This window comes from Heloderma suspectum, chromosome 2 (assembly GCF_057233095.1).
Source record: "Heloderma suspectum isolate Gila_16-S chromosome 2, 16-S_ref, whole genome shotgun sequence".
NCBI lineage: Eukaryota > Metazoa > Chordata > Lepidosauria > Squamata > Helodermatidae > Heloderma > Heloderma suspectum.
In genome coordinates, this window is record NC_139459.1 from 304874048 (window position 1) to 304888745 (window position 14698).

Here is a 14698-nt window from a genome sequence, read left to right on the forward strand (position 1 = left end):
ATATATACTGAACAAATTCATCAGTGCTTGCATAAACTAGAGGAGACTGAATCAAAACATTCTTTTTCATAATTTGTTGAAGAATTTTATTTTATTAATGTTCTACCTTTCTTCCAAGGCACTCAATGCCATTTCAATAATTTTCTCTGCACCACCACCACCCATTTTATCCTCACAATAAGACTGTGAGGTAAATTATTTTTATTTATTTCTATTAATTTATTATATTTCTATACCACCCAATAGCCAAAGTACTTAGATAAGGCTGAAAGAGAGTGACTGGCTTAAGGTCACTGAGTGAGCATCAAAGTGGAGTTTGGTTTTGAACCTGGATCTTCCCAGTCCAAGTCTTGGTGCTCTGACCACTACTCCACACTGGTACACCTCAGGAACAGCTTTTCTACACGAGGCTGTTAATTGGCTGACAATCGACTACTTTTGGTTTCATCACAGAATTGAGGTCTGGGCACTACACAAGGAGGGTTTCCTTTCCTGCTTTTCCACTACATAACCTCTAGGTGGCACTGTGATATGGCAGAATAATGCAAATACACAAGAGGAAATCATACTTGCTTTCACTTCTGCAATTTAAATGCTGCATTGCCCCTGCTTGAAAAAAAAAACTCGCTGAAAGTGCTGGTTAGACACAGAAGCAAAAGTGGAGGGTCAGAATGTCATCTAAAGAACCTGTAAACAACTGTGATTAGGGAATGACGAGTGCACAATAACTGCTTTGCGTAGAAAAGCCCAAAGAACATATTTCTTCAAAAAGCACTGGGAAATCTAGAAACCAGTTTGGCAGTCACTCTTTCTTGCACCGATTGTTGTTTGCTTTATTCAATCATTCTGCTGTGCAGCCCCTTCTTCTCACTGCAACATGGACTTTTGCTCCAAGCAATTCATAATTCACACCGGACAATAATGTATCAGTGATCCCTTCCCGCCATCAAACTCCAGTCCATTCACTTCTCTCACTTTCACCCACCTATGATGGCCATCCACAGCTTATAGAACAAAACAAGGAAAATGATGGCTGTATAGTGGTGACAGAACTCCATGTTTGGAGAGGCAAGGGAGAAGCATCTTGGGTATCTAATCGAAGCAGACATATTGAGGTCAAATGCTTCTTGCATTCAACAAACATCAGGGGAAGAAAAGTGGGGTGGGGGAGCCACAGAGACAAGAGGAGGTGGCAAATGCCTGTAAGGTCCCTGTCCTCCCTCTTACCCCATAGGGATATGGTCACGGGCCTGTGTCCAGCTAAACCAAAACAGCTGAGAACTCACAGCACAAGCAACAGCCCTCTGAGGGCAACTGTGCCTAAGATATTTGAAGCAGCACGTGTGCATATTCTACAGGAGTTGCCTTTTCTTGCATTCTAAATCCCTCCAGTCAATTTGATACTCATTTTTTCCCCAAAGGCCAAGCCAAGGTGGTCACTGTCAGGTCTGGGGTGGGATTCTGAAGGATCAGACTTGCCATGGCCTGTAGCTTTTCCGATCTTTCCAGTGGAAGGAACTATACCTGATTGTTCAGTACTACCCTGAGGTGCTGCAGTTCCCTGGAAGGGCAAAACTGACTTTTTCTGACATTCACCAGGAAAACATGACTGAAGGCATGCTGACATCCTGCAGACATCCAGCATTCACAGTTGGAGTGAGGGAGACTTGATTAGAATGTTGCTGAGGTGAAGATAGAAGTGAATCTACTGCCTTCTCAGGTGTACTATCAATAATACCAAGATGCTTGTGAAGACCCTGGGGGCAGAAGAGAGACTGAATGGGTGGGCTCTGTATTGATATTTCCCTGATAGGCAAACCACAAATATTGTCTGTAAGCTGCATGAATTGGGACATGAAAGTATGCTTCTGTGAGTTCTAGAGATGCCAGAAAATCTCTGGTCTGGAAAGATTCTAGAATGGTACAAAGTATCTCCATCCAAGGCTTTGGATCTTTCTCTCGCTCTCTCTTTGAACCAACTCACCCATTTCAGGTACAACATTGCCCTCCATCCCTGGTCTTTTTGGGGACAATGAAGAATATTGAGTAGAGGCCTATGACAGCACTGGCTTGATCCCGCCGATGTTGATGAGGTAAGACATGGCCTGCAGGACGAGGTGGTGCTTCTCCAATTTCCTGGACTTTGGGAAGATGAAAAAGTCATGAGGAGTTTGAAGAAAGTCCAATTCGTAGCCCTCTCTGATCATGCATAGTACCCATGATCTGAGGTGGAGACTTCCCATTGATGATAAAAGGTCTGAAACCTCCTTCCCACTGGGGGAGCTGGACAGACCTGCTTATTGCTGTCTCTGTTGCCCCTTAGGGACTGCATTAGCAGAGGGGTCTGTTGAACCCCTGGATCTGCTGTTACCTGGGTAGGGATCCCACCCCAGGAGAACCTGAATCCTGTGCTGTTGCAGGATCTATAACTGGGGCAGAAGGAATTAAAAGAAGGACTCTGCCCCCCAAGGGCTTACGCTCTTTTTTCTTAGAGGGCAGGGCTTCTTTCTCGTCCTTTGTTTCAACAATAACTTCTTCCAAAGAGTTCCCAAACAGCTTATTGCCCTCAGAGGCATCCAGGACCAAACTGGATTTTGAATGTGCAGATGTGTTCCAATTTTTAAACCATTTTTGGTGCCCAACGGACACAGCTGCCTCCTGGGGTCTGGCAGTGAATTGGCTGGCATCCAAGCTGGCATCGGCCTTGAAGTCCACTGACTTCAGCAGTTAATTAACTCCCTGGTGGAGCTTGATATTCTTCGCTGGAAAATCTTTTAGAATGTCCTTCACCCATATATAGGAGGCCCTGGCCATAATTGATAGTGTTGATGAAGCCCTCATAGCTTATGGGGCAGCCTCAAGAGCCTTATACAGGCCTAGTTTCCCCTTTCTGTCCTCTAGGTTCTTGAGGGTATTGTCCCCATCCTTTGAATGTAGGGCACCAGAAACAAGGGCCTCCACCAGGGGCACCTGTAATTTGTTCATCACTTTTTTAGGCAAATTATAGAACTTTTTTTGTAAAGGAGTTATTTGGTCTGGATGAGCCTGGTTTATCTGATTCTGTCTTTGTCACTTCCATAAAGGTGCTGGGGAAGGGAACAACAGAGGAAGAGTGTGTGGTTGGTTACGTAAAATTTCTGCCACCCCTTCCAGAAGATCAGAGTCCTGCTTCTTTTCCTGTCCCCCCTCCTCTCAGAATTCCAGTCCAGGGTCTTAGCAACCTTATTTAAGAAGACTGGGAAATTCTCCGTCTGAGAAAGCCTTTCTGAGACTGGGTTTTGAGTAGGAACTTCCTCTGCTGAAAGGTCTCCCTGTTCTCTCTCAGACAGGAGTGGAGAAACGCTGCCTCTGAATCCAATGATCTGGGAGCAGGACTTTGTCCTTCTTTCGGGTAAAGGAGAAGAATCCCCTTCCTCTGTAGACTTGTTTTTGCTGCCCCTTGCAGAATAGGCTAGGCTTGGAGGTTGGGGGGGTGAGAGCAACTTCTTCATCCTGCATGGTCTGTCCAAAATGGCAGCTGCACCGAAAAAGGCAGGAACAAAAATGGTGGTGGTGCTCCAGCAGCAGAACAACCTGAATGCCTGACTGGGACAAAATGAGAGGAGAAAAGGACAATTCCCTCGCCTGGTCCGTTATCTCTCCAGTGTTTGTGCCCAATTGGCTGTGAGGATGGCCAAAGGACTTATCCCAGGTGCCAACTTGCTGCGGGGGGGGGGGTATCTGGTGGACTCCCTCCCTTGCAATGATTTGCTGGATCCATTGGCAGAACTCTGGGTTAATCGCTTGGCCGTCGATGATTGGCAGTGGGGACAAATTGGGGGCAGTTGGCTGGAATACGGGCCTCCGTCTGAGTCCTCCTTGGATTGTTCCCAGTCCCTGGGCAGGGTCAGGATACAATGCTGCGTCAGGCCCGCCTTGCTCCTACTAGGCCCACCTGCACTGAGGACAGACTCTGCTTTGGCTTGTAGCTGGATGATGCCAGAAGGCATCTTACCTCCCCACGAAACTCGCTCCTGGAGGCCCCCGAGGCCTCTTCTTTAGGTTCTAGAAAGAAGTCTCCCAACATTCCAGGGCTCTCTATCTCCAAGGTGAAAACAGGCCTGGTCACCACTGCAATTAGAAGCGCTCCTAACTCTAAAAAGAGGGGGAAAGGTTTTGTTTTTTGAAACTAAGGGAGAAGGTAGCGAAGGAAGAAAGAAGTGAGGCTAACTGTAGCTATAAAGGGCTGGAGTGCTTGAGGAGCTACTCCAGCAACCTGCTTGGAGCTGAGGCAGGAAACGAAACTGGAAGTGGGTTGCTCTCCCATGTGAGAGGGCAATTCAGTTAATTTGCATGTTCCCACCTCTCAGAGCGAGTGGGAGGAGCAACCCATATAAGGATACCCTCTTGGCCTGCAGGAAAAGTGGTTCTTGGTTGCAGCAAGGGGTATCAAAGAAGCAAGAGCTGCTTCCATCAGATTCAGCTTTCTCCAGGACTGAGGCAACATCATAAATAGCCATTAGAAGAAGTATTCTAACTTGCTACCTCAAATATTTGCCACTTGGGGCTTGTCCACAAGTTTCATTTTCTGACTGACGACTGTGTACTTCTCATGCCACTACCAACGTGCCTGCCTGCCCTCCAGTTCACACTGCCATTGCTGGAAACTCAGCTCTCCCACTTGATCTGGAGATTAGTGGTCACACCTATGCCAAATTGCTATTGAGCTTATATGTAATACAATTTGATGACACACAGACACCTAGCAAAGCATGGCCATGACATCATTTAATGACAAAGACTTTGGCCCAGTGCAATCTTTTGCTTTGAAAAAACAGCTCATTACGCTTTTAATTTAACGGCACTTTCCAGGCTCTTGTATTCAGTAATATAGGGACTTAATATAGCTTTTAAGAGAGCACTTCCATGTTCCCTAGACAGTGTCCAGGGGAGATAGGGTTGTTCAGTTTCCCAACTACAAGCTCGTAGCTGGGGAAACTGTGCTCAGTGCTCCCCGCCAGCCGGGGTGGAGAGAACTGGGGCAACTGCCCCTCTGTGCCTGACCGTGCTTGTATCATGGAGCACAGACAGGGCAAGAAGGGGGTGTCTCACCCCCTCCCCAAAGCCACGCTTAAGACGCCAGAAATCTGGCATCTAAGGAAAACTGAAGGGCAGCCAGAGCATGGAAGGAATCCTCTCCTCCGTGCTTCAGCTGCCCTGCAGTGGAGAGGAAGTCAGAGGCAACTGTCTATCTCAATAGGATTGTGCCCTGCGAGACAGAGAGAGAGAGAGAGCGCATGTACAGCCAGGTAATACAGAAACACTGGAAGTTTGGGCTTTCTAGCTCACCACATGAAAGAGGAACAGGTGAAAAAACAACAACCAAACACCCCATTCCATTTCTGTTTATTTTTCAAAACAGTGGTAAGGTAGCAGGTCATGATGGAAAGGGCAGAGCTGCAGCTAGAAACTCTTTTGTCTCTACCAGTGACCCAGCATTCCTTGCAGGCAAAAGACACAGCTGACATCCACTGGGCACCCTTTTCTCAAAGGGAAGCCGGGACAGGGAGCCAGAAAATAGGGTGCATAGAGAACATCACCTCCAGAGATACACGTTTGCAACTTCTTACAGCATAAATATCACCTCATGCAGGTACCCTTTTCTGCCCATGAAATCTCCCCAACGTACAAAAAATAATGGTCAAATTTATATTTACAAGAGTCCTTTCTCCGAAGTGTTATCCAGCCTTTCTTCCCTAGTTCCACATTCCACACACCAGCTCAGCAGAGCTGGTGAGCGGACATTACCCCACACTGCCCCTTGCTGCTGCTGCTGCGGACAGTAACCCCACCCACGCTCAGCCTTGAGTGGTTCTCCCTTTCCCCATACTCTATGAGGTCCCCATCAGAAAGATGACCATTTTCGTGACACTGCAGCATTCCACCCTCACTCTTTGGGTCACAAGTCACTCCACGGGAATGGCTTTCGTCCGTGGAGCAGGAATCGGTCGCACCAGTTGCAGTACTCGTTGGGAAAGGTAGAGGCTGGTAGGACGGCGGGACAGATACTGGCAAAGTGCATAGGGGCAGACAGAGATAGAGAGTACCTGGGAGGAGGAAAAAGAGAGAGAGAGAGAGAATGTTTAGGTAACCTAAGAATAGCAGCTCCTGTCCCCACATATCCTCATCCAGCTCATTTTTATCCTATCACTGAACTCCTCTTATTCTACCCCACCCACAACTCACCTTGCCACTGCGGCAGACCCCCAGCAGGCTGTGGGGCCTATCATCATCAGGTATGGTGGCAAAAAGGATATCCCAGGCCAAGTGGATGCGATGAATGGTTTGTGCCGTCTCGACATCAGCAAGGAAGAGGAAGGCATGTTTGGTAAGAATCACCACCACACCCAATTGGGGGAGGAACTAAAGAATAGAAAAATAGGGAGGTAGACATAGGAAGCCTAGAATCAGCTCCCTCTCCACATCATACCAGTACCCTAAAAATAAAGATCTCTCTCCTCCCTACACCCTGAAACCCAAGAACAGCAAGGTAAACATGGCCACTAGCTGTGGACCAAAGTGGTAGGAAAACCCCCCAAACAGCCATAGAGTTAGATGGGGAAAGCTACCAAGATCATCATTAACTGTATGGGAAAGACATTGGCCTGCTCATGTTTAGGGCTAAAGGGGGGTGGGGGGACGTGGGTGTGCACATCAGACCTGGAAGACTTGGGGGCAGGGCTTAAGAGGGCTGTGCAAGCATGTTCAACCGAACACGTTTACAATTCCTGCAACTGCAAACCCTGCCTCACTGGGGTTTCTGTTCATGGGAACTATGCAAGTGCATTCAGCTGAAAGTGCTTACAAGCTCTCTTCAGACCTTTGCACTCAATGTGCAGAAGTCTAACTAGAAGCTGGGGATGGGACTCATGCGCACACCCATGTCCATCTGCACACTTCAGCCCGACACAATCACATTACAAAACTGTGGAATGCTGTGGCACAGAAATGACTGAAGACGTGTGGGCAGCCCCTGGTGAAGTTTCAGGGGGCGTCGAGCAGAGAGGGATTTCCAGTAGTTGGTAACGGGGCTACAACATTTACAGGGCTTCCTGTCATGTCAAGCGGAAGCAGAATTACGCCAAATACAATTCATATAATTTATTTAGCCTCCAGTATTTGACTTTTCTTGGTGCATACTTTCCACACCTACTAGAATTTTAAGCGTTTCCAAGGGGGCAGCAGCATTCGGCTGTTGTAGCAAAACCAATGGAAGTGTCCCGTGGCACTTCAAGGACAAACCAAATTATTCTGGACTAGGCTGAATGGTTGGTCTCTAGACACAGGATATCCATGAGGAGCCTGCCTGAGGTTGCAAGAAAACTCACCTGTGCAGCACTGGGGAAGTCCCCCACTGAAGACCCCTTGAAGGGCAAGGTGCCACGGGCACTAAGCAGGGCTGCATTCCCTGGCTGGTGTGGGCCAAGCTCTACCACATGGAACTGGAAGCACAAGAGGGGGGCATGCTTAGAGATGCCAGGCATATTGGCTCTCCCCCACCTCCCACCATTCAGCAGACGTCCACTACCCTGGACCCAAGCTTCCTCTTCTCTTGCCCTCACCATGACCCGCTCACCTGTCCAGTCCGTTCCTTGCCTCTCCGTGCAGCAGCCAGGAGGGCTGTCGAAGGGTTTGGATTCCTGGAAAATCTGTGCTGGGGCAAAGCCACTGCTTGGGCTTCTATTACCTGAGACAGTGGCCCCCCTCGCCAATAGAGCTGGGTCAGACCCACAACCTGGCCCTGTGAGAAGGGAAGGGGAGAGGAGAGATTAAGCTACAACATGCCAGGGAAGTGATGGGATTAGGAACAGAACAGGTTTATTCCCATGGAGTCAAAGGATTATGCACCTGCTCGAGTCCTAGAGCCAAGAGAGCCATCCACATATGACTGGCATCCTGTTGATATCCTGTCACCTCCATGCCACAGAGCCGTTCATGCCGGCTAAACTGCCACCTTGGTCTGGTACCTTGAAGTCAGAATGTAGACAAGAAATGCAATCAAGGTCTCCTTAAGCTCCATGCAATCGATACCCAAAACTACCCATTTGCCTTTAAAAGTTTCATCTCAGTGTAATCCTAGGCAAAGCCAGTGCAAAACTTTCCTGTTGATTCGTTCCTACACATTTGTTGAACCAATTTACCCATGTATAAAAACTTCTATCCAGTGTATCCCAATTCCTGCTTATCCAGACCAACTCATAAACTAGACAGCCTATCCTTCCCACAATGCTTCTGTCCTCTTCCAAACTGCTCCAGTCCCTTCCCTTACTCCCAACTATATCCATCAAGTGTCTGGTTTCACCACCTCACTCTAATAATCCATCCATCATTTCACCTAAAACCTACCCCAAGCTCTCAAATCACCCATACTTTCCGAGGATTCTTTGTCTCGCCTACCCCACATTGTATTCCCTCCCATCCCTCCAATACTCACGTTTCATGGCCCAGTGGAAGACATCCTCCTCCGTCACTACTGCCAGAGTGTCTGCATTTAGCCATACCCAGTGCTCAATAGCGTGGTCAGATCTCCATTGGTACCTTAAGGAACGCTGATCAACATCATAGACCTGGGCCAGCTGCCCTGCTAGAAGGAAGAGCATAGAATGTTAGGAAGGAGCTTCAGTTAAAGGTGACGTTATTTCCGGACAATCAAGGCCCAACAATGTCTAAACATAGACAATCAAATATATTTTAGGTAATTTCTGGTGCAGATGAATGAGCGCTGCCAAAAGCCAAGTTCTTATCTGTAGTTCTCCTATACGTTTTTAAAAAATTGGGTTATGGGTGCTTCTTTTTCAGTTTAGCAGATGCAAGAGGTGGCACACATCTACCTAAAATATACTGAACTGTCCATGTTTAGAAATGTTGTCCTGAGACAGAGTCCAGAGAACAAATACTCCAACTTCGCCAGCTTTGGAACATCAAGTCAAACAATGCCGTCATCCTAAACTCTGCTGCCACCCTCCTTCTAACACAGGAGTGTTGAACCTCTTTCAACCGAGGGCTGAATTCCATTTCAGAGAAGCTCTCGGGCTGCATTCCAGTGGTGGGCAGGGCAAAGGCAAAAGGGCCAGGGCCCAAATGCCAGCATATTTTAGCTTAGAACTCTTGCTGCCAGTATCTAAGCCTTAGCGCTGGCATTTTAACCTTTAGAAAGGTGGGGGAGGTGGCTATGCAAAAGCCAGGAAACCACCAAACAATAAGCACTTGGGGAAAGGGGTGTGGCAATCTGGGGACCCCAGAGGATTGGACCTGGCCACTAGGCCTGAGGTTCTGCACCCCTGCTGTGACAGATCAGCTGCAACTAAGTCCCAGCTCCTACAGAAAGAAGCCTCATTTCAGGTTGATGACCTCACTGTAATGATAGGATCTGTCTCCCTTCCCTCCTCCATACTGAGCTGCCCCCCAGCATATGCCTCCTTGGAATCTCTGTGCCCCTCTCTTCCCTCCTACTGGTTCTTACTTCCTCTCCTTCTCTCAGCCCTACTATCCAATAACTAGACTTTCTTCCGCCAAGTACCTCTAACAGCCAGCAGTGGGCGACTGGGATTAGCCAGCGCCCCTTGCACTTGGTGTAAAGTCCAACTTGGGGGAGCTTGATCCTCCTTAGGAGATGCCCGGGGATCCAACAGGGTAAGGGAGTGGTGGGAGGAGTCCCCAGGAGGGCTGTGGCGGACACACAGGCGCGAGGCAGAGGCGAGGGTCACACGGGGGTAGGTGATGTATTCTGGTACAATGCCATAGGCTTGAAGCTGCAGAGATTGGGAGAAAGGATTAGTGGAGCTTTTGCTCCAGAGGAGGGTTTCAATGCCTAAAAAACTGGCTTATCACTTAATAATAGACTTCATAGGAGAGGAGCTGCAGTCAAGCACCAGGCTCTAGGCCAGGCCTACAGAAATTGTGACCCATCAATCAACCACCAATCTGGTGGGCTTACTTTTTGCTTACAGGCCAATTAACATAACAGCAAAGTAGGTCCTGCAAGCCTGAAGCTTGCCTATACCTGCCTTACAAGATGCTCAAGCACTGTGCCAGCGCAAACTCTCATGTTCCTTCAAGGCGCTCTCAGGCATGAGGCCCACATCCCAATTATATTCGTATGTATTGGTCTGGGGACATCCATGTGTGGAAGTCTCACGTAAAAATGAAGTTTGGAGCCAGACATGATGCTAGGGAATGGTGTCCCAGTAGCCGAGGTGTAGGACTGGGGTGGTCTAAGTGGTGGTAGTGGGGAAATGGTAGCGTACGGGTGTGGAGATGTCTGCTCCTTGTTCATGCTGCTCATCCACTATTCTTTTGAATAAGGAACTGGGAGCCAGGAAGAATGACATCAGCCCCCCTATGAACAGATGTCCTTCATCTGTAATACATCCAGTGGCCATTTCAGACCAGCAAGGTTAGAAACCTAACAAAGCATCCATTTCCATCAGCCCTCATCTGAATGCAGTAATTCATCCAATATATAACACACACACAGTACAGAACTGTGTATCAATCGACTTCTGACAGTGTATTGACTGTTGTGGAGGATAATATTGGTTTTAATTGTTGTGAAATATATTATTGGTTTTTCAGATCTCATTACTTACCCATCACATTTGTATCCTACATGTCCTCTCCAAAGAGCTCAGGATTACATACATTATTGTTCCATTTTATCCTCAAAACAATTCAAGGTAGGCTGGGCTGAGAGATTTACCTTTAGGCTGTAATACTATACACACTTACCCAAAGTAAAGTCCAATTAATCACAATGGGACTTATTTCCAAGTAGACATGCATAGGATTGCAATGTAGATGAACTCCAGGGCTGAGTGGGGATTTGAACCCAGATCTCCCCTCTCGAAATTGGCCACTTTATTCATTACTCCCACATACCACACCACCATTATTCTCTTTGTATGCCTTTTCAGCCGTTTTCTTGATCAGGCCTGACCTGCTCATTAGGAAATTAACTGCAGCAAGAATAATTGTGGAAAACTGGAAGAAGTAGCAAGCACACACTATTGCTGACTGGTTTTAAAAAGTTAGTATGAAAATGAATACATTGACAAGTTTAAAAAATGGTTTTATGAGGACCTAGTTTTAAGATATTTCTGTCAGGACAGTACTGGGGAATTTCATGTTCTACACTGTAAATCTAAGACACAAATCAACATTTGCAATATGCTGTAAATTCACAAACAATGTAGATCAACAATAAACATGTATATTGCAACCACCACCACCACCACCAACTAGACAGCTCAGATAGAATTACTGATAGCCAATTAGAAAAAAATCTAGGAGTTAAAGTAGAGCAGTACCATTAGTATGACCCGCTAAAAAAAACATTTACAAAGCCGTGAGCAAATTTTTGAGTTGCTTAAAACTCTTCTGTCGGACTGGATGTTAAGTAACCCTACCCTAGAAAACAAAATGAAACAGGCGGGAAAGAGAAAAGGATGTTGCTGGGCACGATGAAGCCCAGTATTTTGGAATAGATTCTAAACTGGAAGAGAGTCTAAATTGGAAAATTGTTACACTGATGTCTGCTCAGAAGTAACATGCACAGCATTGCACCATAAATGCCACTTTTTTCCTTGCATAGGGCTGCAGCCTTAATCAGGGCTTACTTCTGAGTAGACATGTACAGAACTGCACTGCACATTAATTAAGGCCGGAATGCCTTAATTAATTATGCACAGTTACTTGCAAGTTAAGACCCATTGATCACTGTAGGACATGCTGCTTAGTAAACATGCATAAGATTGCACTGCAAAGAGATCTCAGGTTGCCCCAAAGGTTACAGGGACAGAGAGGCATGCCTGCTTACCCTTTTATATTTTCAAGGTATGCAGGTATTTTAATCCTGTCCTTCAGAATGTAAGAGCAGCCCTGCTGGATCAAACCAAAGGTCTATTACCTTCAGCATCCCATTTCCAACAGAGGACAGCCAGATGTTTCCAGAAAGCTCACAAGTTTAAGGAAAAAACCCTCCTTGATTACCCCTGGCCCCAGAATATATATATTTTTGAATAGCTAACACTGCCTCTGGAGGTTCCATAGGGGTAAGAGCCGCTGAGTGACCTACCACAGTCCATGAATTTGTGTAATTCACAGAACAGTCTTTTGACATCCTTCCCCAACCTGGCGCCCTCCAGATATTTTCGAGTTCAACCCCCATCAGCCCCATCCAGCACGTACAGTGGTCAGGAATTATGCAAGTTGTAGCCCAAAACATCTGGAGCACACCACATTGCCTTACTGGATTTCTGCTATTCCCTTTTGTGATCATTACCCATCTCAAGGATGGGAATAAATGCTGAGCTTCTTTCATTTTACTGCTCCATGGCAGTCTTTGCCCAGCCCTTGCCCCTGCCCCAGCAATCAGCCAGGCTTCCCCCTTCTTGGCATAGGCCAAGAGGAATCCCATACATACCTACCTAGAAATAAGCCCCATGGAGTTCAATGGGATTTACTCCCAGTAAGTGTGGACAGGGATGTAATGGCTGTGTTAACACAGGACCAATGTCTATTTTCTGTAGACCTTTCTCCCACACCAGGGCAGAAGTGAGAGCTGACTGTAGAAACCCAGAATTTTCCAGGAGCTGTGATTGGGCAGCAATCCGCTTTCCAAAAAAACAAAGGCAAAGACAGGCATTCATGCTCGCTTTTTAAAAAAAGTTAATTTGTTTCGAGCTTCTAAAATTTTAGAAGTGGAACATCACATATATGCATGCAAATCAATAGAACACAAGGTTTCTGCATGCAATTGAGTGCTAGATTTGGGCTGGGGGGGGCTAAGGTAACTAGACTGAGCTTGACTGCAATTCGAGGGCCATTCTGTAAGGGGGTTGGAAATCTAAGCTGGCATCAGCCTGACACCCAGCCTATAATATTAGTAGTAGACTACACCACAGGGCTGTCATAAGCCACTTTCTCTCAGCCTCTCCCCTTAACCCAAACCAAGGTAGGATACAAAAGGGATAGGTAGGTAATGGGATCTGAAAAACCAGTAATATATTTCACAAGCATGATAATCAATAATATCCTCCCCAACTTGTTGCATGCTGGCCACCCATCACAGCTACCCTAAAAGTGTGGATTTTCCCCTGATTTCTATGGGCAGCTCTCACTGGCTTCCAGTGAAAATCCAGAAGTAGGGTTTTCAAGTCAAGACCAAATGGGGCACTGAAACCATTTTCTGTCTCTATGGCTGTAGGCTACTGCAAAATAAGCCAACCCGCAATCTGACCAACTCCAAATACCCACCCACCCAATCATCTAGAGAACAACAATTTGTTCCTTCACAGTTCTTAATGCCGTCCTAAGCGCAAGGACACCTACTAACCTGGGTCAAAACCTCCACGCGAACAGGAGACACAAGTTCGCTCATCATTAACTTGATGCTCCAAGCCAGCCTACAAGAAAAACAAAAAACAAAACAGGAGCAAATGGTGTTTAAAAAAAAAAAAGTGGGGGGCGCGCGCATGACTGAATTCCTTCAAAGGAATTTTCAGAAGGATTTATCGAGTCAGGAACGATAAGCCAAAGCAGTAGACACGGCTACTTAAAGCAAGCGCTGCAATAACAGATAACCCGGGAGGGGGAGAGCACCCATATCTTTAAAACTTACACCACCGCAGCAGTTCAAGGCGCCTATTAATATTTCACTCCGAGGTTCCTACCCTTTGACTTTCCCAGGTGTACTTTATATTGCTTCCAAAGTTGATCCAATTAGCACTAGGAGCAGGGAGGATCCCTCTGCCATTTTGGCACCGGGAGAGGCGAGTGTCCTTCCGGTTTTCAGGACTGACTGCTGTCCCGCCGGCTCGTCCAATCCCGACCCAGTGGCCTAGGTGAGAGAGGGAGAGGGTTTTTTTTTTTAAAAAAAAGGCAGGCAGAGGTGGGTCAAAGGGATTGTGGAAGGCGGAACCGATTTTGTGTGGGTTATACCCTCCACGACACAGATCTCGGGAGATGCACGCTTTGCACTTGTGTCTACACGTGCTAGGTAAAAAAAAACACGTTTCTGGCTAATGTAATGTCAGATGTAAGCTACTTTAGACCAGCCTTCCCCGGCTCCCCCCGCCCCCCGATGTTTTCGACTGCAACTCCGAGCATTAGCCATGCTGGCTGGGAGTTGAAGTCCCAAACATGTGGAGGGCAACCCAGGTTGGGCAAGGCTGGTTTAAGCATACCAGGAAGAGTTGTAACTAGTAGAAGATATAGATTGCAGAGCAAAGGAATCCAAATCATGCTTGCTGGCCTGTACCTTCAAGCCAAGTGTCTGAGAGTGCAAACGACTTAAAAGTCAAAACGGTTCGACAGTGGACTCTTCCTAACCATATTTTGCTCGGAGTAAGTCCAATTAGGGCGCAATGCTATGCAGGTTTAGACAGAAAAAGTATTCTGTCTAAACCTGCGTAGGATTGCGTCCTTAATTTCAAAAGTGCTCCCCCCCTCCCCAGGCCTAGTTTTCCCTAAGGTGCCTGGGTTGTACCACTTCAGTCTGCAGGTGTGGATTTCAAGTCATTGAATTCACGCCTGTACAAAAAACAACCAGCATGCACAAAGAAAACTAGGTGCCAGGAAGACATCTAAGACAGTATCTTTCCCCTGATATGCCGATTTTCTGTGTGGAGGAGATCTGTGTGTATTAAATAACATTCCATCA

At 46.9% G+C, this 14698-nt stretch overlaps 1 protein-coding gene across 5 annotated transcripts in view; it reads right to left on the bottom strand.

Moving 5' to 3' along the window:
- Positions 1–5366: 5366 nt before the first annotated feature.
- LOC146354924 (clathrin heavy chain 2-like) overlaps positions 5367–14698 on the bottom strand; it is a 101894-nt gene continuing 92562 nt past the window's right edge. Inside the window, exons 1-9 of one of the 5 annotated variants that reach the window (XM_084832488.1) lie at positions 13710–13810; positions 13373–13442; positions 9560–9791; positions 8474–8620; positions 7888–8006; positions 7616–7780; positions 7368–7481; positions 6226–6402; positions 5367–6086 (exon numbers count right to left, since the gene is read on the bottom strand). In XM_084832488.1, the coding sequence (XP_084688614.1) occupies positions 5946–6086; positions 6226–6402; positions 7368–7481; positions 7616–7780; positions 7888–8006; positions 8474–8620; positions 9560–9791; positions 13373–13420 (1143 nt within the window). In that variant the 5' untranslated portion in view covers positions 13421–13442; positions 13710–13810 and the 3' untranslated portion in view covers positions 5367–5945. Of the gene's footprint in view, positions 6087–6225; positions 6403–7367; positions 7482–7615; positions 7781–7887; positions 8007–8473; positions 8624–9559; positions 9792–13372; positions 13443–13657; positions 13811–14698 lie in introns of those variants that run through there. The other 4 variants (XM_084832485.1, XM_084832484.1, XM_084832487.1 and 1 more) reach the window with 4 other exon arrangements.